Raw genomic sequence first — 22231 nt, 5'->3', positions numbered from 1 at the left:
TTTATACCCCTGACGAACTGACGTCATGGAAGAGGTGACAGCAACCAACGCAGGACCCAGGACTTTGGAATTCAGGCCGACTGAGGGCAACCTCCCAGCAGATTACCCAAATGTAATGACTGCAACAGTGAATACACTCGAACATCTACATTTATGGTAAGTGTGCACAGCTGTACTTTTTTCAGCCCACCAGCCTCAATGGTCACTTCTTTAAGGAACCCTCCCGAGTTCTTTTCACCATTTCCTCTAGTGATCTTCCTGGAGTCATCCAACAGCCTTCCATTTCTCTCCGAGTTGTACAGAAAGATTGTGTCCTTACCAATGTTTTCCTGTCGTAAAGCACATCCATTCAATAGACTATTCTCAGTCCCTACCCCCATCTTCTCAAAAGTAACCTTCCCCACTTCTTTCTTTTAATTCCACAGTTAGTTTACTAACTCAGCCATGTAGCTCTTGCCTGTCCAAGTGCAATATCTCAGAAGTTTCCCATTGCTGGGCTGTATTTTATTTTTGAATAGTCCAGCAAGCAGCTCTTCTTCCACTGTTATGGTTTTGTCCCACCTTTGACCACTGTAATCTACACCAACACCAAGAAAGCTAGTTATGCATGCACTGGTAGATCACAGTACATCAGGAGCCACTATAGTGCTAAGGTCCTCCACAGATCAGTCACACATTTACACCACCACCACATATACTTATAATCAGCCCCTTTTTCTACAAACTTCCAGCATTTATCCTCCTTTCTCCATCATTCTTTCATACCCTTCCGGGGGTTTTATACCACCTTTGAAGTAATCACTCAAACTGTATACAGTCTACCACTTTTTCTCCTATGTAACTTGTTCCATAACCCACTAGGCTCTTCAACACCAGATAAGAATTCTCAGGCAGCGGTTTGCCTGACAAAGAATGAATACTTTTGCAGTCAGAACATTAAACTGCCTGAAGCATATGACCTGTTTTCAGTTTGATTTGAGGGAGAAAGCTCTTGTCACACTGATAAAGTTGCCTCACAATGGTCTGTGTTGCAGATTGGAATCACAGGTGGCAAGAATGTAAAGCATCACGATGTAGTTCATGAAGCTGATATGACAATATAGCGGACTGAGCAACAAGAGCAGCTGGGACAGTTATTACCATAAAGAAGCAAGTCTGCCCTCTACTGGGATACATTTTTCTCCTCCACAACATTCCTTTGCCAGGAACCAGAAGATGCTTACAGCTTTGTTCTTTAAATCCGAATACCAGACCTATGAATAGTATTCTGATATAAACTGTCATAGCTGCAGGGGTTATCCAGCAGATGCTGCACTACAGGTAGAGATGGGCCTCAAAATAAGGGGTTCCATGGCCCTTGCTCAGAGAATCAACAACAAAATCCTTGAAGATTTGCCTAATTGTCCATCTCTGGAAGCAGATGGGTTGATTGTACTCCTCTCTAGCAATGTGGCTTGCTGGCCATCATGCAAGACATATGGTTCAGTGACATAATTTCCAGGGAGTATACAATTCCATTCTCAACTGTACCATGGCTAACATACTTTCCAAAATAGAGGTAAACAGCCTCCTAGCCAAAGAGCTATCTGTGAAGTCCCACCAGACATAAAGGATCAGGAGTTTTTCTCTTTAGTCCTCAAAAGGTTAAGGACTTTAGACAAGTATTTTTTCTCAGCAGCCTAAATCTGTTAGTAAGGAAAAACAAGTTTGTATTTTTTTCACAGTGCAACGATCACCATGTGTCAACGGGGGGGTGGGTGGGGGTGGATGTGCTTATTGGATTATTAGGATGACTTTTTGCATTTAAATGTAGCTGTGGCTTCTTGGAAATTCCCATAACTTGCGAGCCAGTCATTACTAATTCAGGGCCCTGCCATTTGGACTTACCACTACCCCCGGTGTTCACCAGATATGTGGCTGCAGTCCCATCTCACAAGAGACTGCAAAGAATGAAGCTTTTCCCATATCTGGACAACTGGCTTCTCTTGTTCACCAGGAAGGAGTCCTTTGTAGCATGAGGGGAATGCTTACATCGGTGGTGCCTGTCCTTTGGAATCTCAGTGAACACTGCAGTTCCAGTTGAAACCATTGCAAATGCACATATTCACAGACTCTCATCAGAAAATTGTGGTAACGCACATCTCCTTCAGCTGACTTGCTAGTAGACAAGTTCAGCTAATTCTTTTTTATGACAAACAACTGGTGTGAAAGTCTGTTAACAGTATGAATGATTTTCTCATCACTGGGGAAACCTTGTTGTGTCTTGTGTGCCTCTCCAACCCGAACAGTGTGCAGTAGCTTCTTCTCCCTCATCTCTGCAGAGGGTCAGACACCAAGGAATGCCCTAGTCCACCAGTGGACTACTGTATACCTTTCCCCTTATGAGATTCTTACAGAAAGCCAGGTTTACATGACCAAGGTTATTCTTGTTGCCTTACTTTTGGTCCTGACAGATGCAGTTCCCTGTTGTATGGCTTCATCTGATGAGGACGCTCTTGCTTCTGAAGCCTTTCCTTGGCCTTTTTTTCTATCTGTCCAGCAAGTCTCTGCTGGCCCTACAGTCCATCAAGTTAATTGCATGTTATTTCCAGTTTTAGAAGTGCCCAGTGACCCTCCTTACCCTCCCAAGGTGGTCCAGATTCTAGCAGCAACACCAAAGCCCTCTTTCAGAAAAATAAACAAGGGAAAGTGGATTAAGTTCTCTCTGTGAACTACAGAACAGTGAATAGATCCTGTCACACAACACCCATTCCTTCAATTTTTCAGTTTATGGCAGACATTTCTGACAAAGGCACAATTTTCTCCACTGTGAGTACACTTAGAAGCCATTTCAAACTTCCATAAAGGTTTTAACTTTTCTTCCCTGACAGCCCATTGAGTTTTACCTTTCTTAGGGGGTGCATTCTTGCTGAGATCCCCTCTTAGGGGATGCTTGCTTGCTGACATCCCCTTTCAGAGACACATTTTCTTTGGGATCTCAGCTTTATCTTGGAAAAGTTGGTGCATTCTCCTTTCATACATGCTGCAACATCACACTTTAAATACCTTATAAAACTGGTAGTAGCTGCAATTTTTTTATATAAACTCCTCCTAGTATTTTCTCCAGAGATAACACAAAAGGCAAGCTTTAAGTAGTTTGCCTTATATTAACAAATTGGCTCATAAAAAGAGAAACCAAATCTATTCCCAGATATTTATTGTAATAATTTACATTTTTTGCAGTGACTTTTATTCTCCATTGGGCAGATACCCAAAGAGTTAGAGATAATTCTGCATTATACCAATATCTAAAGAGCTATATATATGTATTTTGTGTAAAAGGTTTTCTAGTTTGAAGCCACTCTTGTTGTATGTATTTACTTCCCTCATGCTTCCTCCTTTTCCACCATCCCACCCAGTGTTTCTTCCCCATTAATGTTCTGACTAAGCACTAGGTGTAGTATCCCCTTTAACCATCCTACTTGCATAGTGTTACTCCCCTTGACTAAACTCCATTGCCAGCCCTCCTCTTCCTGTAACCCCCAGCTCCATTCTGTATTTACTATGTATGGTTAAAGAGACTTGCCACTCACCAGGCTAACCCGAACTAAGAGAATGTTTCTGTGTATAGCTAAGTATAAACAGTTCCCCTGAAAGCTTTTGAATCCGTTGATATTTACTTGACAAAACTTATATCTGCAAAAATAATACAGATCCTGTTTTAAGTTATGTACCACAATGATTGTCTACTGTAAGAATTGTTAATCTCTAACATATGTATGTTTGCTATAAGTATGCTCTATTTTTTTTCTCTTCTCTCGTGTACTGTACTGTATTGTGGAGCTTTTCTCCCTGGGCCTTCGCTGAAAATGGACCTGTGTCCAGTCGGACTTTCCCAGTAAACAAATGTAAAATAAAAAAATAAAATAAAAATAGCTATCTACGTAACACCTCTCCTATCTTAAACTGCTAGAGGAATTTATTAAGTTTGCTGTTCTGTTTCTTTATTAACTTGCAAAAATGGTACAGCAGATCTTTTCCAGTTCTTCCATACCTTTTACTTGGATTTTCTGCACCTTCCTGTGGAATTCCTTCCTACCATCTATCTAGCTCTATAACAAAAGTAAAGTCTCCTATGAGTACCTGTCATACTTCTTCATGGCTTTCTTAGCTGCCACCACAGAATTTTATTATAACCACCACCTTCTTTGTATTAGGACCATAAAAAGGACCTAACACTTTGCGGTCCTTTTAGCTGTTATCTCAGTAGCAATCACATGCCACCCCCTTCTTGCATACACTTTTCCTTATCCCAGCCACTCAAGTCCCAAACAAGACTTCTCATATCCTCTGCCATCAGTTCTGCACAGACATAACTCCAGTCATTTAAAATCCTTCTTTTGCATACATTTGTCTTCCTTTTCAGATTCGTCTCCTGCAAAAATGCTGTACCAAAATTCACCCTTAGTAACTATAGCTAGTACCACTCAAAGTTAATAGCAGAATTAATCCCCCTACACATTTTAGGTAGCAAACTTTAAATGCCTTCCTTTACAGAGATTATGAAAAAAAAAATGATTAATTTTAAAACCATACAGTGGGATAATTTGTTTTTCAAACAATTCCTTTGTTCCAGTGTTCTCCCCCTAAGGGCCTTAAAATAAACAAGGTCCCAACTGGTAAAAAGGTTAACAGTTTTTTCTGTAATGACTGGTTACAGATTTTTGACAAAGTCAACAAGCAGTTGATGCAGCTGTTTGTAAAACACAATGAGATGGAGATGGAGATGGATAATCTCCTTTAAAACTTCAAAATTTGCAGTAATCTTGTGATATGAGCCAGGTCTTGGCTGCTAAGTTTTTATACACTATACAGGAATACCAAACCAAGAGAAAAAAGGCTTCCAATTGAGGAAGAAGAAGAAACTGTTCCAAGGTACAAAATGACAACAGTAAGTTATATTATGCTGATGATGAAGCATCTGATAGTACCAAAAGTAGACCGCAGGACGAGTCTCAAGGTAGAGAGAAAAACAAGATCCTTTCACAGTTGATAGAACCAAAAGAGGATGACACGCATATGACTGAGTGTAACAACCAGTCAGGAGAATGTTTTTAGATTATGGTACAATTCTGGATACCATTCATATTCAAGAAAAAAAAGGGGTGAGGATTTAACAAGGTGCAAGTCAGGGATGGTATCCAATGTGAGGCTGAAGAGAGGACATTTCATGGAGGAATGAACAAAGGGGAAACTTCATCAACAAGAAACAGTGGAGAGTTTTGGTGAAGAGTTACCCTGATAGTTTCATCAGTGAGAACATTTAACCAGTGTGTTCCAGTCATTAAAGGAACATGTAATATTCTTAATTTGTCATGATGAAGTTCAAAATCTGATGTCTTTTCCATATGCCTCAATCTCTGGGTTGGCAGATATAATCAGATCTCAAGCCTGCAGCATAGACTTTTCAGCTCTAAAGCTCTTTCTCATCTTCCATAGTACACTGCCCTCTCTGCATATCCTTGGATCTTATTTGCTGCTTCCAGCTAAAAGACATGATCTTCAAAGCTCCAAAACTGTGTTTTTGACAGATGGTGTTACAAAAATTTTATTTCTTCTGCTCGTATGCTCTCCTGTGTAATATTCTTGCCTTAATAGTTGTAGCTTTTTAAGATTAGGCTCTGAAGAAGCTAGCTTAGACTAGTGAAAGCGCTTGACGTTTGAAACTGCTGTATTTTTATATTAAATATATTTGTGGATTCAGCTCTTCCGGTGGATTTATTTTGCTAACTACTTGTTCTGTGGTTCGTAATACTGGTGTGGAATATTTTGAGAGTTTTGCCACGTAGCCATAAAGCCGCGTTTCAGCCGAATTCTCAGCTAAGTGGAAACTTTTTGATATCTTGTGGAAAATTTTGTCTTTTTTTCTTCTCAGTTGTGATTTATATTTATAACTCTCTATATTCACAGTTAGATTTAGACCTTTCACTCCTACTTCTACCCGATTGGTAATCTTTTAAGTACCATTGGTGGTACGGCCTTCTCTCTTTACCCTTCTGGCATTCCTTGAATACTATCGCTGGTATTTCTTCTCTCTTTCCCTTTTCTGTCTAGTTGTGTGTTTTTGACTCTTTAGATGGATACTGTGTGTATTTAGATAGGTTTAGACATAGAGAAAGTAGAATTTACAATTTTCTCTGAAACCTTGATTGTTGTGTTTAGTTTTTCATGATGTCTGATAAGGTTACATTGGGTTCCAAACATTGTACTTCGTGTAATGGTAAACTTCCGAATACTGACTCTCATGATGGTTGTGTTTATTGCTTGGGGGTGCCCCATCTTTCCATGAAACCACCCTGTGTGATTTGTCAAAGTTTCAATAAGTGCACTCGAGTGCAAGAATAAGTTCATACTGAAGGGCCTACTTAAGTCACCCTTTTCAGAGGCCCTTTCTACAACAGAGGTCTCAACCCCTCCTATTAAGGATAAGAAAAGGCCCAATTTGGTACCTTCTAGTGACCAGGGTAAGTCTGTGAAACCTAAAGTGCAAAAACTATCTTCGGAGCACATCTGTCTTGTTGGCACCAACCTCGTCTGCTAGTTACTACGACTCTTACTATATTGGCGCCAGCTTTGGCTCTGATACTGTCTCCAGCACTGACTATAGACTTTGCCTCACCTACTATGACTTCAGCACCGGGTGCCGCTTCGGCACAGTGCATGCCTCCGATGCCTATCTCTGCAATGACAATTAAACCTTCAGTATCGGCTCCGAATGCCCCTTCGACACTGAGCTCTTTCACAGCCCTGACAAGAACGGATTTGACCCTACTGCCTCCTCTCTCCAAATTTGAGACATTGGTGCCAGTAGATTCCACACCATGACCCGATTCTCTCCATCCATAGACCCGTTTCTAGGCCACGTTTATAGGCTGTTCCTAGATTGACCTGAATCCCTGTCGGGAGTATTCACTAGATACACCAGGAGCCTTTCAGAACTTGATGTGGTGCGTCTTGTGGATCAGCTGTTGGCAGACGCATTGCTCCTTTCAGGACCCATCCTCCTGCAGGTCTTTGGTTGACTTCTCGACGGACTCCATCCTATTCTCCTCCTTTCACCATTCTGGTTCCAAAGCCTTTTGATCCGATGTCCTTGTCGGAACCACCTGTCTCGGTGCCTGTAGGGGACCACACTGAAGCTCCGGGATTGTCTGTTTGGTCCTCGGTTCATGCTGAACCAGTCCTTCCCCAACCCCTTCATTGGGCTGCAGGCTCTTCGGTTCATGGCACGGTTCCGAGTGTTTCTTCGGTTCCATCCTTTGTGCCGGGAGCTTTGTCTGCACCGATCCTGATTGAGGCTCAATCCTCAGGAGCAGGTTCAAAGGAGCGGGGTGTGACCTGGGTTCTGAGGTTGTCCTCCTCGTTTCCGGGCTCCCAGCTTTCTTCGGGTGGACCTGCTTTCCTTGCTGTGGAGTGGGCTCTTGCTTCTGGAAGCATTCTGTCATCTGATCCCCGGATTCCTCCCCCTGAGCTACAGTTGTCACAGGCCACCTCCCCAGGACGCCGGACAGGAAAGCCGCAGGAACCCCTGTTACAGGGTACCCACTTTTCAGAGTACTCTTCAGAAGCCCCCACTGAGGAGCTCCCACGGAAGAGATTGTGCAAGAGGAAGCACATAGACTCGCCTGAGGAGTCTCTAACAGAGGACACAGACTTCAATGACAGTGAAGGGTCCCCACGGTCACCCTCTGATGATGCCTCCTTCAGAGACATCCTTGAAATGCTGAAACAGAGGGGTGACAGGAAACCCACTAACCCTTCTTCCTAGGAGTCCATGTTTCTGTAGGCTTTCCGTGACTGGCCATCTACCTCTTGGGTATGACCCCACCTGCAGATGAGCTAGTTCACCTCGTGGTGCCGCATGCCTGGAAGACCCTGATTCAGTTGAGGTGATCCCTCGGAGACCCGACAAGATACTTTCTCCACCCGAGGAAAACCCACATTGCTCCAGAGGTTTACCAGTCAATGCTGTGGTTGTGGCAGCGGCCATGAAAAAGGATCTAACTGAAGAGAGTCCTACTGTCCACCCACCCAGCAGAGAGTCCCGGGCCATGGAAAGATTGGAGAAGCGAGTCTTTGCATCAGCGACCTTTGCCATACGGTCCCTGAACTACTTGGCACATTTTACGAGGCTCCAAAGAGACTTTATCTCTGAACTCTCTGGAACGCTTGCAGGACAGGTGTCTGATGAGGTAAGGGATAAAGTTGCCTCGCACCTCACAACCCTGGAATCTATCTCCAACTCATCCATGAGGTTGCTTTCACATGCAACCGAAGGGGCGGCTAGAGCTGCGGGTTCAGGCATAGTTATGAGACGTCATGCCTGGATGCACAATTCTGACCTCGCTGATCCCCTCAAGTCTTCCTTTCTAAATGCTCCCATCGAAGCATCTTCCCTGTTTGGTTCCAAGGTAAAGGACACTCTGGCCTGGTGTGAGTTGGATGGTAAGATCTTGTCTGCCATAGGTCTAAGTTTTTACAACCCTCAACACTCCTTTTCCAGGAACCAAAGGAGTGGGAAGATGTGGCACAAAATATCTCGAGGTCCTTTCTGTGCCACGTGTGGTGATGATATCCCCAGGGGACAGAGGGGGTAACAATTCTGGAAGATGCCCCTATTGAGGCAGAGGGGGTCCACGTAACCAAAGCCCCAGAGACTCCTCCTCTGGGCAGCCTTACCAGCGCTCCTGAAGAGCGGCCCTATTACTTTCCTCTGGAAGTAGTCGGGGGTTGTTTCTCTCTGCACCAAGCTGCCTGGCATTCTGTTACCACCGATCGTTGGGTGCAGAGTATCATTACCAGAGGTTACACCATTCTCGTCATCACTTATCCAAAACTTCCAATGAAACTTCCTGACGTTTCACCCAGTCAAAGGGAAGAAGCAGCTTCAGAAATAAAAAAGCTGCATCAAAAGAGTCATCCAGATATTCCCACCAGGCCAATGTGGATCCAGATTTTACTCAAGATTCTTTTTGGTGCCAAAAAAGACAGGGGACTGGAGACCCATTCTGGATCTCAGCAGTTTGAACAAGTCTGTTGCCCAAACCAAATTCTGGATGGTCACGGTTCGGTCCATTCTCCCTGTTCTAAGGGAGGGTGATTGGATGTGCTCGATAGATCTCTGGGACACATATTATCCCATCAAAATGGACAAATGCTCCAGGAGTTTACTTCGCTTCCGGCTAGGATCCAATCATTGCCAGTTTAATGCCCTGCTGTTTGGTCTCTCTACAGCCCCCAGTGTATTCACAAAGTGCATGGCAATGGTTACAGCTCATTTGAGACTGCAAGGATTCCGGGTGTTTCCATATTTGGACGATTGGCTCCTTACCGCCCCTGACTGAAATTTTGGGGATAACTGTGAACTGGGAGAAATCCAATCTTACTTTGGTCCAGCAGATAGAATTAATTGGAGCAGTCTTCGACACCTGATCCTATCTGGTGTCACTCCCAGCTCACAGGCTGCAGAGATTGAGACTTCAGCTCCGAGTGATACTCTGTCAAAACAAAGTCTCAGTGAGAGAGGTTCTTCAGGTCCTAGGATCCATGGCAGCTACTGTACAAATAGTGCCTCTTGCAAAACTGCACATGCAAATTCTCCAATGGCTTCTTCTCTCTCACTGGTTCCCGAAGCATCATCCTCTAGGTTTTCAGATTCAGATAACAAACTCTTGCAAGCAGGACCTTCTTTGGTGGATAAGGCCAGACACAGAACTTTGGAGTTGCCCATTCCAGTCCCCTCAGCCCAAGGCCATTGTGACCATGGATGCTTCCCTGATAGGGTGGGGGGGCCATTTCCAGGGAAAGAAAGTCTAAGTTGCATGGTCCACATTGGAGGCCAACCTACATATCAACATTCTAGAACTGAGAGCGGTACTGTTAGCGTTGCAAGTATTCCAACCCATTCTTCCTTCTGGAACAATTGCAGTTCAGTCAGACAATATGTCAATAGTTTGGTATATCAACAATTGAGGATGAACCATGTCCTACCCCCTGTGTTGAGAGGCCATAAGAGTTTGGCAGTGGGCGATAGCTTCCAACCGCTTTCTGATAGCAGTGCATATCCTGTGAAGCTCCAAAATGATTGCAGACAAGTTGAGCAGATGTATTCTCTTGCCCCACAAGTGGTTTCTCAATCCCGAAGTAGCGGCAGAAATTTTCAGCCGTTTGGGCCAGCCTTGCTGCAACCTCTTCACCTCCCCATCGAACAACAAATGCAGCAGCTGTTTTTCCTTATTCCCCCCAAAGGGGGAGTCCCTGAGGGATGCTTTGATTCATGATTAGCCCACGGGACTACTTTATGCCTATCCCATCATTCCTCTGATTCCACAATTCATAAAGAAAGCTATTCGGTTGAAATGCAAAGTGATCCTCATAGCCCCCTTTTGGCCTCAACAAGTTTGGTTCCCCTTCCTTCAGCCTCATCTGTTATATCCACCATGGATTGTGGACCCTCTTCCAGACCTGATTTCTCACCCCCAAGGGTTGAGTCAACCGAATCTGTCCAATCTCAAGCTGACAACTTGGTTTCTCCACTTCCATTAGTTGCCAGACAGGATGATCTCAGTTCACCTGTTCATGACATTATTTTGGCCTCTCATAAACCATCCACCAGAAGACTATATCAGGACAAATGGAAAAGGTTCTTTATTTGGTCAAAGGAAAAGCTACTAGATCCATATTTGTTTCCAGTCACAGCGGTTTTACAGTATCTGTCTAAGTTTTTTGGAGATGGAGCCGCAGCCTCTACCATACGAGTTCATCTGGCGGCAATTTCAAATTATCATAGTGGGCTGGATGGTACTCCTCTCATATCACTGCATTTATGTAAAACTTTTCTCAAAGGAGTCTCTCACATTAGACCTCCAGTCAGACAGCCTATAGAACCATGGAACCTCATGTTAGTTCTCCAGTCTTTGACTCAACCCCCCCCCCCCTTTGAGTGGAATGTGACCTCAAATTCTTGTCATGGAAATCTCTGTTCTTGGTAGCCATCACTTCAGACAGTTGAATTTCGGAGCTTCAGGCATTGTGCACTAAAAGACCATATCTAATCTTCCACAAGGACAGAGTATCACTCTGAACGAACCCATCCTTTCTCCCCAAAGTTGTTTCTGACTTTTCCATCAATCAGTCTATTGACCTACCAGTATTTTTCCCAAATTTTTCTAATAAAGGAGAATACTGCCTACATTCCTTGGATGTACACAGGCAATTGAGATTTTATTTAGATAGGACCAAAGCAATACTTAAGACTGACTAACTTTTCATTTCCTTTTCTGGGCCTAGAATGGGAAAGTCTGTCTCCAAGGTCATGTTATCAAAATGGCTAAGGGACTGCATACATTTCACTTATTCATTTGCAAAAGAACCTATGCCACAGAATATTAAAGCCTATTCCACTAGATCTATGGCAACATCTGTAACCTTCCATTCTTGGGCTTCTGTGGGTGATATTTGCGCAGCAGCCACTTGGGCTAAACACCACACTTTTATCAGTCATTACAAATTGGATGTGGTCTCCAGAGGGAGAGCTGCCTTCGACTCAATGGTACTCAGGAACTTCCTTCCATAAGGGCCCCCAAGGATCTCAAGGTAGCTGGGGATTCTGTCCCATCAGTGATGAATGGAAAGAAGATTAACAACATCAGATAATTATGTCTTACCATAATGTTCCATCTGTGTTGCTGATCTTCTTTCATTCATCACTTCCCACCCTCCTTCCCATACCTAAGGCTCCTGGGGGATACAAGTGGTGTCTTAGGGCATTTGCGCAGAAATGGCCTCTGCTTTACTTGTATAACTTGGGCAAACACGATTTAAGGTAACAGGGAGAAGGGCATTGTGGGTAGAAAGCTTAGCTTGACAGTTTTTGGCTGGCGCGAGCTTGGTATTAGGCCGACTCTTTCGAGTGCTCAGAAAGGAACCCATCAGTGATGAATGAAAGAAGATCAACAACACAGATGGAACATTATGGTAAGACATAACTTTTTTTTTTACCAAAACATCTCATGTTTGTCCCCTGAAAGAGTGCTACTTTTGCAGAGATGACTTCAAATTTTTTATCATGATTCTTAAGTTAAAAGCATATTTGCTTAAACAGGAAATAAAATCACCTATTGATAATATGAGGAAAACTAGTTAGTTTAATAACCCACTGATTTTTCAGTGAATTAGTTTTCTGAACTTGCTGAACAAGATTTTATCAAATATTTTAGCAGTAGCAATAAACATAAAGTTGCACCACAGTTTGAGTGGCTGTGAATTGAAAGGCCTGAAAAGGGTTAGCTGAAGATGGGTCATTAAGAGTTATAGTGGGTTATAAATGGGGGATGTTTGTGGATAATAAAGAATATCACATTAAGATGTTTTAATAAAGATGAGTTGTGTAAGAAAGTGAAAAAATGTTATCAATTGTAGGTACAAACAAACTAATATTTCATTAATAGAGTTGGCTCAGGAGGGATTGTTAAATTCTGGTACATTAACTTTCTTACGGTGAAAATCCTTGACTACCCATTATTTTTGGAATCTCCAAAATTCATAAAAACTTGTGGAACTCTTATTTAGGCATATCATAGCAGTTAGAGGTTCTAAAGCAAAACCTTTGGAAACTGTGATGGTACATCAAGCTCTCAGATCCCTTTTGCTGCAGGAAATCCTTTGCTTCCTAACCACAGTTAGAGCAGCAACTGGCTTCAACTCAGGGCCTGACTCTTGAAGTTGGACCTTTTGATTCTAGAACATAATGGGTATTGAAAGTGACTAAAGCTGCCAGGAAGACTTCCACCTAACAGGTATAGTCTACTGAGTTCATATTAGGAGATTATTAGACTAGCAGCTCAAAAGCCCTTACAAGCCTAGCCAGTTTTACCCAAATTTTACCCAATTTGTTATCTCTAGGGGAAAGATAACATGGGCCAGCAAGTGAGGTATTGACAGTTTTTACAGACTGCCTCTGTCCAAAAGGGACATGGTTGCCTCCCCTGGAGTGATTTTTGCGATTTCCCATCCATTGGTCCAGGTTGTGCTTGAAGATGGTCAGGGAAGGGCTCTGTTTCGCATGACTAGGAAGCCTGTTCCATAGTAGGGCAATGTCTGGGACACACATCTGTCACTCCATCATGATTTATTCTTGTCAGAGATCAGGTTTAGATCTTTGGATTGGGCAACTGTCGTGCAGTTGATTTTACAAATATGCATAATTTCCATCAGGAATGTATCAAGGTCTGCCTTGTAGGTTAGGCACAGAAAACACCTCCGTAATTGGTGGAAAACTGAATACAGTGATAGGTCTTTTAATTGATCTGCATATGACATGTTGGTTATATCCTGCATACATTAACTTTGTTACAGTGAAAATCCTTGACTACCCATTATTTTTGGAATCTCCAAAATTCATAAAAAAAAAAAAAAAACCTCTGAGGATGCCTCCACTGTTACAATAGCCTGGTGAGGTACATGCCAAAGGGTGCGTTGTACTCCATTGTTGGTCAAGTACAGTGGTACTATGACATCCTTATATCTGGATAGCATACCCTTAATTATAAGCTGTGCCATGTAGAAGGATTTCCTAACCACAATGTACACATGGTGGTCAACATTTAGATTACTGTATGAGTGCCCAGATCTCTCATTACTGGGTCCACTCTTAGGATGGTGCTATCAGTGTTATAATTTGCAGGATATTTTAATTCCCAAAGGGTATTGTTATGCACTTCTTCACATTTTGAGGCCATGGCTTAGACACCAATCAGTAGTCTGTGTCAGACCTTTCTGTAGGATATTGACATCTTTGGGAAGACATTGATTGACCCCCAACTTGCAGTCAAACAGGAGGGGGGCCTAGCACTAAGCCCCAATGTACTCCACTGGTGACTGGCCTCTTGCTGGATTTGGATTCCCCAGTCTAACAACATGTGTCCTTTCTGTGAGCCATTTGGCTATCCATCTGGTGATGTAGACGGTTATGCCAAATTTTGCGAGTTTATTTGTAATACCTGAGTAGAGTATTGTGTCAAATGCCCTGGTCAGGTTAAGGTAGCTGGTATGCACTGTCTAACCCTCATCCATGGTCTTGATTATCTTCTCAAAGAAGTCAGCCAGATAGAGCAGACAAGGACCTGCCCTTGACAAAGCCAGACTGGGTTGGGTCTAGAGTTTGTAGAGTTCCTCTGTCATTGCTAATCAGGTCAATGATCATCATTTCCATAGCCTTGCATATGAGGCAAGTCAGACTTATGGGTCAGTAGTTTCCTTGATCCATTTTGATGGTTCCCCCTTGTGCGGAGGGATGACTGCTGCTGTCCTCCGCTCTACTGAGCCAAAGCCAGTCAGGAGACTATAGTTAAGCAGAGATTTGAGTGGGTCTGCTAGGTCATGTTTCAAGCTATTTAATAGGGACCCTGGGATTCAGTCAGGGCCCACTGATGCCATGTTTCTAACTTTAGAGAGCGCAGTGACAACCTGTTCTTTTATGATAACAGACAAAGGACTGGTAGGGAGTATTTCATGGGGAGTCACTGGAGTGATGAGGGGGTGAAATTTGAGCTGAATTTATCGGCCAGCAAATTTGCTATTTCTTCTGACCGAGTATAGGTAGTGCCATCTACAGCCAACTCAGTACATTGTTGAGGGTTTCCCTTAAAGTTTCTAACATAACTAAAAATGCTTTGTGGTTATCTTTTGCTTGGGAGGCTGTTTTATTATTGAATTTAGCTTTTGAAGACTTGACTAGTTCCTTCATTTGCCTGTTGAGACTAATGAGGGATTTTTTTCTATGTTGTGAACCCTCACATTTAGTTCTAGGCCTTCTGTTCTTTAGTCTGTTTATTCCAAGGGGTCACCAGGGTGACTTGTTTTTTTGGCTAGACCTGGGTTTAGTTTGGTCAGGTACTACTGTTTCTATGCAGTTGTTGCTGTAATTAAATCAAAAGGTGCTTCAACAAAGTATTAGTTTAAGGGTGTGCACACTTAGGCAACGAGCTTATTGTACATTTTTTATATTTTTCCCCTAACTGATTTGTTTGTTTTTCAATTGAATTGTACACGTTATAGGCCACTTTAAAGGTGGGAAAAGTTTTGAAATTATTTATTGTGGTCTAATTTTTTTATATCACAAAAACCTGGCATTTTAACAGGGGTGTGTACACTTTTTATATCCACTGTAGTCGTTTCATGTATGTGGAGTGATTTTCATAGTTCATGGCTGGGGACCTGTAGCTAGAGATAATATGGTAGGGGGTTTTGGCTGTGGTCAGCTGGATATTTAGTAGTTCAAGCAATTCATCCTGTTTAACCAATCTTAGAGGTGTGATTGATTTTTTATGTAAATGGAAACTCCCCCTCCTTTCATTTTTTTCCTTTGCAGAGAGTGGTCTCAATGTGTGAAAGGTATTGTAGTCTTATACTGCTAGGGTGCTCTTCACAGCCTTGAACCACGTCTCTGTAACTGCACAGATGTCAGCATTCTCCAGGGCAAGGAGAGCTTCCAGGTAGTGCAGTTTCTTGTTAAGACTCCTAGCATTGAACAGTAGTACATTCGGCTTGACATTAAAATAATTTGTTACGTTGACATGTCTGTTGGTTTGGTACTCCATAAAAAAGACACTGTGGGGGTGGGTAAAGTCTTGGCCAGTATTTGAAAGCCTAGCGGTGAGAGGTGCAGACCATCTCCGGCAAAGCAGCATGGTCTACCGATGATGTCATCCCAGGCTGACAAATAGTGAATCCCCTTGGAATGACACCAGTAGCTAAGCCAGTTATTGAAGTTGATCATTTTTTGTTTGTATTGTGGTATCATTGTTGGTGAGGGTAGAATTTTGCTCAGTGCAAGGCTTATACCAGCCTGCAACATGTTTCTAGAGAGGTCCATTATTTCTCTTCATATAGTCCTGGGAGGTGCATCTCCGGTCATTCACACCCACATGGACTTTGACTTAGTCATACTAGTTGGTACTTGTGGTTGAGTGACCTGAGTGCCTGCATGATTGGGCATACCCTCTCCCCTGACAGGCAACAGACTATAACCCCCTGTGTATCCATCCTAGTGAGAGAAGTGTCCGTATGTCTCATGATAGAGTCTCCAATGACCAAGATGTTTGAGCATATAGTGTTTTGCTTTAGGGAGTTGCTTGTGGAGACACTGGGATGTGTATTTTTGTGTGTAGTGGTTACTGTTTACTTTTTTGTTTGCATGTATGGTTTCTGAGGGTAGCATATGGGAAGCCTCTGAGGTTTTGGCAATTTACTTGTACCTCCGCATATATGTGTTTGTGTCAAGATCTTATTTAGTAAAGGAAATGATGTGCATGTGCTGACAACCTGTTTGTCATTTGATTTATCAGAATATGAGAGTAGTGTCTCACTTTTCATAGTGCAACTACATCTCTCATATACTTTGTTTCAGGATTAAGTGGTTGTCAGTGTACATGAGACAATTGCTGCATTGCCTCAGGATGCCCATATCCACAAGACTGGCCAAAGAAATAGCAGGAAAGTACCTATCCATGATTTTAGTTTTTTTTTTTTTTGTTTGTTTTTTTTTAACTATGGATTTAACCAGGGAGAAGAGTGGGGTGATTTAACTAGACTGAGATGATAGCTCACAGATGAAGAATGAATGCTGTACTCCATGTGAGCTGCAGCTATCCAACAAGGCAATGCTGCTCTGAACACTACTCAAATGCTACTGGAGTAGCAGAAGAACTGGGAAAGGTTACAGAGATAGTTGTTGTAAGGTTAAATGTTAACTTCAAATCATTTGCATTTATTCACAGCATTGGTAAATGCCACTGCATTGAGAGCAACCTAACACAAACACTAGGCTTGTATAGAATCAGAAAAACAAGTTTTACAACAAGCAAGGCCCAGAGTCCAGACAGGAAAACAACAATAAGCTTTCAGCCAGTACCACCCAACTCAGATAGAAGTACAGGAATACTGTCAGAAAACCCTCTTAATATAAAAGTGCTGGTTTTAGAGCTCAAGTGCAAAGAAACCACACAGTCGAGATGCTACAGTCCTGTAAAACCAGCAGAAACAATGTAATTAAGTACTACAGCAGCAGTGGAAACATTTCAGCTTTGAAACTACTAAAGCTTGAGAAATGCAACAATTGATACAGTATTCTTATGAAATAACAGTAAAAATAATCAGCATAAGTGCAAAATGATGTTTATTTTTGTTCTTTAAGTAGCACATGGCTTTAGATGCAGTAGGTTCTCTACCCTTCAGGTGATGTAGCCAAACCAAGAGCAGATGTGAGTAATTGAGTGGAAGGAGCTAGTTATTTTTGCAGAGCAGTATCCTGTGCTGCTTTATATGGTCATGTTACAGGTCTTCTGACTTTAGATTTTTAAACATAGTCAGGTGTTTTTTTGTTTTATTCTGATGTCACTTGGCATCAAAGTTCTCAGATGAAAAGGCTACAGACAGAAAATAATAGCATGATTGATGAAGTATGATTTCCAGGTGATTCTCGGTGCCACTGGATAAGGTGTACCCCTAGAAACTGTTATGGGTATGTTGATAATCTGTGAGAGAGGCAGCTCAGATGGTAGTGGCTATTCCCAAGGTGATACTGCATGTAGCACAGAACCAACCAGGGAGGAAGCATCCCTGGGAGAACCTTTTTTTTATTTAAACCATTTGTTAGCCATGTAAGCCTACTTAGAACCAGTCTGGTTTCCAGTTAGCTAATTGAACACTGCCTGTGTAAGTGACTTAAGGTGACACAGTAGACAACTAGAGACTGAAGTAGTCAAACCCTGGATTGCAGAATAAAGTTTGTTAGAACTGATAACTTAAATTCCCAACATTTAAACTACCAGATCTGATACAATGTAAAAAGTAACCCTTCTGGACTGCAGCTGAACAATAGCACTCCTCCTGTATGTGAGGTAGGCATATAAGAATATATTGAATATTTATATACAATTTTTTAAAAAAATTGTTAGCATTATTTAATTTGAAACTTGATAGAATTGTCATATTTAAGTACAGACATTTCTTCACATTATGTCATGAGCTATCTTTTTTGCATCCTGAATGAGGACTTTTGGTTACACTCATTCTCACTGAGCAGCTGCTTGTTGGTATTAAATGCCATTTTATTTTCTTTTTAACAGATTGACAGCATTTTTAAAAGTTGTGGAGCCGAAATCTCACCTGGAGGACCAGAGAGCAAAGAAAATGGACCTCTGCCAACATCACGCCAGCAGGCAAAAGTAAGCTATTCAATCTTCTGGATGCCTATCTGCTAGCATTTTGTTTTTTTTAATCCCTGTTAATATATGCTGTGTAATTTTTCTTTTGTCCAGCAATGGGCTTCTTACAGCCAGTTTGGTACTCTTTTCAGTGGAGAAGTGATGTTCTTCGTGTTTCACTGTTGCAGTCATTACATTTGGGTAATCTGCTTGCAGATCAGTCGGCCTGATTAACAAAGTCTTGGGTCCTGCATCAGTTGCTGTCACTTCTTCCATGACGTCAGGTCGTCAGGGGGTATAAAACATGCAGCCGACGTCATTACATCAGTCTTTCTTGCCGTGCGGTGCCCGAAGCAGAAGCAGTTCGTAAGTGCCGGTCGGCCAACTCCTGAAATTTTCGTTTTCGAGTTTCAGAACCAAAGTCTTCAACTTAAAGCTAAGTACCCCATTGGGGAAACTTTTTCTTGCTCCTTACCGATGTCAGTAAAAGTTAATAATTGCATTACTTGTGGAAAGCAAATACCTCATAAAGATTTTCATTCGTACTGCATTCCTTGCCTAGGCCCTGACCACGACGTACCTTGCTGTCAGTTTTGTGCTTTATTTAATCAGCGCCCTATCTGTCGTCGGTATATTTTTGCCTCTAAATATTTCGGTTCTCGGTTTAATTATCCAGAAATGTTGTCGGTTAGCCATCCGACTACCGGGATTCTGAAAAAACGCAAAGATAAAAACAGAGACAGGCCACCGAGGTCCAAAACTGCTGACGACGCTTCTCCTAAGCTAGTTCGTCGGTACTCAGTGAGGCGCTTTCGCAGCCCTTGATACCCGCTACTTCTGATTCGCATGCCCTCTACTGAGACCCATTTGGAGTCTGGTATGCCGCAAGATGCTTCCAACAATGGTACCAGCAGATGTCTCTACCTTGGATGGGTCCAGAGCCGCTGTGCAGGCACCAGCTTCTGAGGGTGTATTCAGGCCTACAGACTTGCATATTAAATTGACACCTCCTTTATTACTAAGGCCTAAATCTCGATCCATGTCTAAAAAAACGACGCCCAGGCCACATGCTCAGGCCCCTATGTCTAAAAAAACAAATGATTAAAATGGCTGAAGATCTAATAACTCTAATCAGGGGTAGTCAACCCCCCCCCCCCCCCAAGAGGCCTAGGGCTGAGCTTGACTATGAATTTTCTAATCAGGGTACTGTTTCTTCTGACTCTTCTGATGACCTGGATTATGGACAGTACCTAATTATGAGGATTCTGATGCATAGGATTCTATTCCCTCTGCTTCCCCTCCTGAGGATTTTTCTTTTGAGGAAACTTTACATACTATAAGGGAGCATTTCCACTGGGAAAGCCAGTAATTTTCTGATTCAAAAAAGAGGCTTAGAGATTTCCTTCTTCTGCCTCAGCATAGGCCTTTGGCTATACCTCCTGTACTAGACATTGTTGATGATGTGTTCTCGGAATCTAGTTTGGCCCCTGATTCCCTGCCTCCTGCTCCTAGTAAACCTGACAGATACTACAGGGTTCCTGAGTCCCACACGTTCCTTTTCAAAAATCCTGTTGCAGATCCAGAGACTATTTCTCAGGGGCCCAAGGGCATTAAGGCTTCTATTATTGGACTGCTTAAACAGAAAATGATGTTGATTCCTGACTCTGTGGAAAGTAAAGATTTACAGGACTTAATGCATTCTGCTGAACAAGTTGTAAAACATACTTTGCAATGTGGTTTTGATTCTTTAGAGGCCTCTTGCAGGGCTGCTGTAACTGGGTCAGTGCTTAGAAGGCATGCTTGGCTTAAGGAGCAATCTTTGCATGGTCATGTTAAAGCTAAATTGTTGGATGCTCCTTTAAATCAGGACCACCTGTTTGGCAACAAGGCTGAAGAAGTTCTTAGAAAGATGGAAGATAAAGCTAAATCTGTGCAAACTGTAAAATATTTTTTTACAAGTGCAACCTCTGAGATTTAGTAGGCACTGGCCTACTAAGAATTGGTCCTTTCCAGTCCCTTCCAGGTCCTCTCAAGCCAAACCCCAGGTTTCAGTCCCAGGGGACTCTCAGAACTAAGCAGTGGGGGCCTCCACTTCCAAATCTGGAAATAACAAGATACCCCCCCTATGGTAAACAGTCTCAATGACTTCCAGACAAATCGCTCCATCAACTAAGAATTTAAAATTCCCATGCACTTATCGTTTGACCACCCCTTTGGGAGGAAAGCTTGCTCTTCATGCAAAGAACTGGAAATTCATAACCCAGGACAAATGGGTTTTTAATATAATGTCCCAGGGATACAGATTTAATTTCCACACTTTGCCAACACCAAATGAGTGGCCAGACCTGCCCCCAGATCAGTGGGCAGAGGCTCAAAAAGAAGTACTGTCCCTCTTAAGCATGGGGGCTGTTCAACTGGTGCCAGAAGAGGAAAAGGGACAAGGTTTCTACTCCAGACTTTTCATGGTATCCAGAAAAGACAAATCATGGCATCCAATCTTGGACCTGTCTACTCTAAACACCTGGGTGAAAGCTTGAATACAACTGCCCAGATGGTTTTACCTCACACTAGAAAAGCAAATTCATTTGGTAACCTACTTCAAACAGGAGGCCACAAGAACCCTGCTATCTGCAAGACAAATACTGCAAGCCTTGGGGTTCATGGCCTCCTGCATTCTTCTAATTCCATATGCAAGACTGCATATGAGGAAACTACAGTGGTAAATAAAAAGTCTGTGGAGTCAACATTCTCACAGCCTGGAAACAATGATTCCTATCATACCTTGCCTACATCTGGAGTTCCTCTGGTGGGCAGAGGCCTGCCACCAAAACAAGGGACATACTGTTCACACTAACCCCTGCTGCCCAAACCCTAACTACAGATGCATCAGACTATGCATGGGGGGCTCACTTGGCAGGGAAGCGCATTCAGGGCAAAAGGAACCCAAATCAAATGCACCTACATATCACTCAAAAGGAAATGTTAGCTGTACAGAATGCTCTGACAGCCTTCAAGGACTACATTCTTCCAGAACAACTAATGTCAAAGATGGACAACACCACGGTTATGTGGTTCATAAACAAGCAGGGGGGTACACATTCCTACCCCCTCTGCAGACTAGCCATGGCATTGTGGAACACAGCCTTGAGCTACCAAGTGCACCTACAAGCTCAATTCCTGCCAGGAAAATTGAATACACTGGCAGACGGACTAAGCAGAAACCTCGTGGACCCACACGAGTGGAAACTGGAACCAAGGATTTTCAACATGTTGACAAGCGAATGGGGGAGCCCAGACATAGATCTATTTGCCTCCCCCTAGAACTACCAGTTGGACAAGTGTTGCACAAGGATTCCCCACAAACAAGCCTGGAAAGTGGATGCTCTGTGGAAAAATCTATCAGTCTACGCCTTCCCCCCACTGCCTCTGCTCTCCAAAATTCTACTGAAAGTCAAACCAGGACAAACCAAGGATGATCTTGATTACTCCAGACTGGCCGCGCCAGCACTGGAACCCCCTCCTGCGCAGTGTGTCGCAGTTATCTCCATGGCATCTGCCTCAGACTCCTTCCCTGCTGTCTCAGTAGGAGAACCAAATTCTGCACCCTCAGCTTCCAACATTGAACCTTGCAGCCTGGCTAATCACTTAAATTCACCCCTATCATCCCTCAGCAAACCAGTGATGGATGTCATCTTAGAGGCAAGGAGACCTAGTACTAGAAAATCCTATGCTGAAAAATGGAAAAGATTCTGTGCCTGGAATCACTCTAAAGGGATGAGCACAGCGGCACCCATTTTACCTCAGATTTTGCAATACTTAACTGAGATGCTTCACAAGGGCCTGTCCTTTTCTTCCATTAAAATCCACGCCTCAGCCATTTCAGCTCATTATAACACAGAGCTTACCCACTTCTCTCATCCTCTGCTCAAGCAGTACCTCAGAGGGCCAAAAACTTGAGACCACCCAGGAGAGCTCCAACCCCTGCC

At 42.9% G+C, this 22231-nt stretch overlaps 1 protein-coding gene across 3 annotated transcripts in view; it reads left to right on the top strand.

The window, feature by feature from the left end:
* The window catches only part of SCYL2 (SCY1 like pseudokinase 2), a 1725360-nt gene that overhangs the window by 1523071 nt on the left and 180058 nt on the right, over window positions 1–22231 (top strand). For all 3 annotated transcript variants that reach the window (XM_044087896.1, XM_044087898.1, XM_044087897.1), the window contains one exon: window positions 18168–18266. In XM_044087896.1, the coding sequence (XP_043943831.1) occupies window positions 18168–18266 (99 nt within the window). The remainder of the gene's footprint in view (window positions 1–18167; window positions 18267–22231) is intronic.

Source organism: Protopterus annectens, chromosome 11.part0 (assembly GCF_019279795.1).
Source record: "Protopterus annectens isolate FY-2018-M chromosome 11.part0, PAN1.0, whole genome shotgun sequence".
Classification (NCBI taxonomy): Eukaryota; Metazoa; Chordata; order Ceratodontiformes; family Protopteridae; genus Protopterus; species Protopterus annectens.
This window is presented reverse-complemented; position numbering and strand designations above follow the sequence as displayed.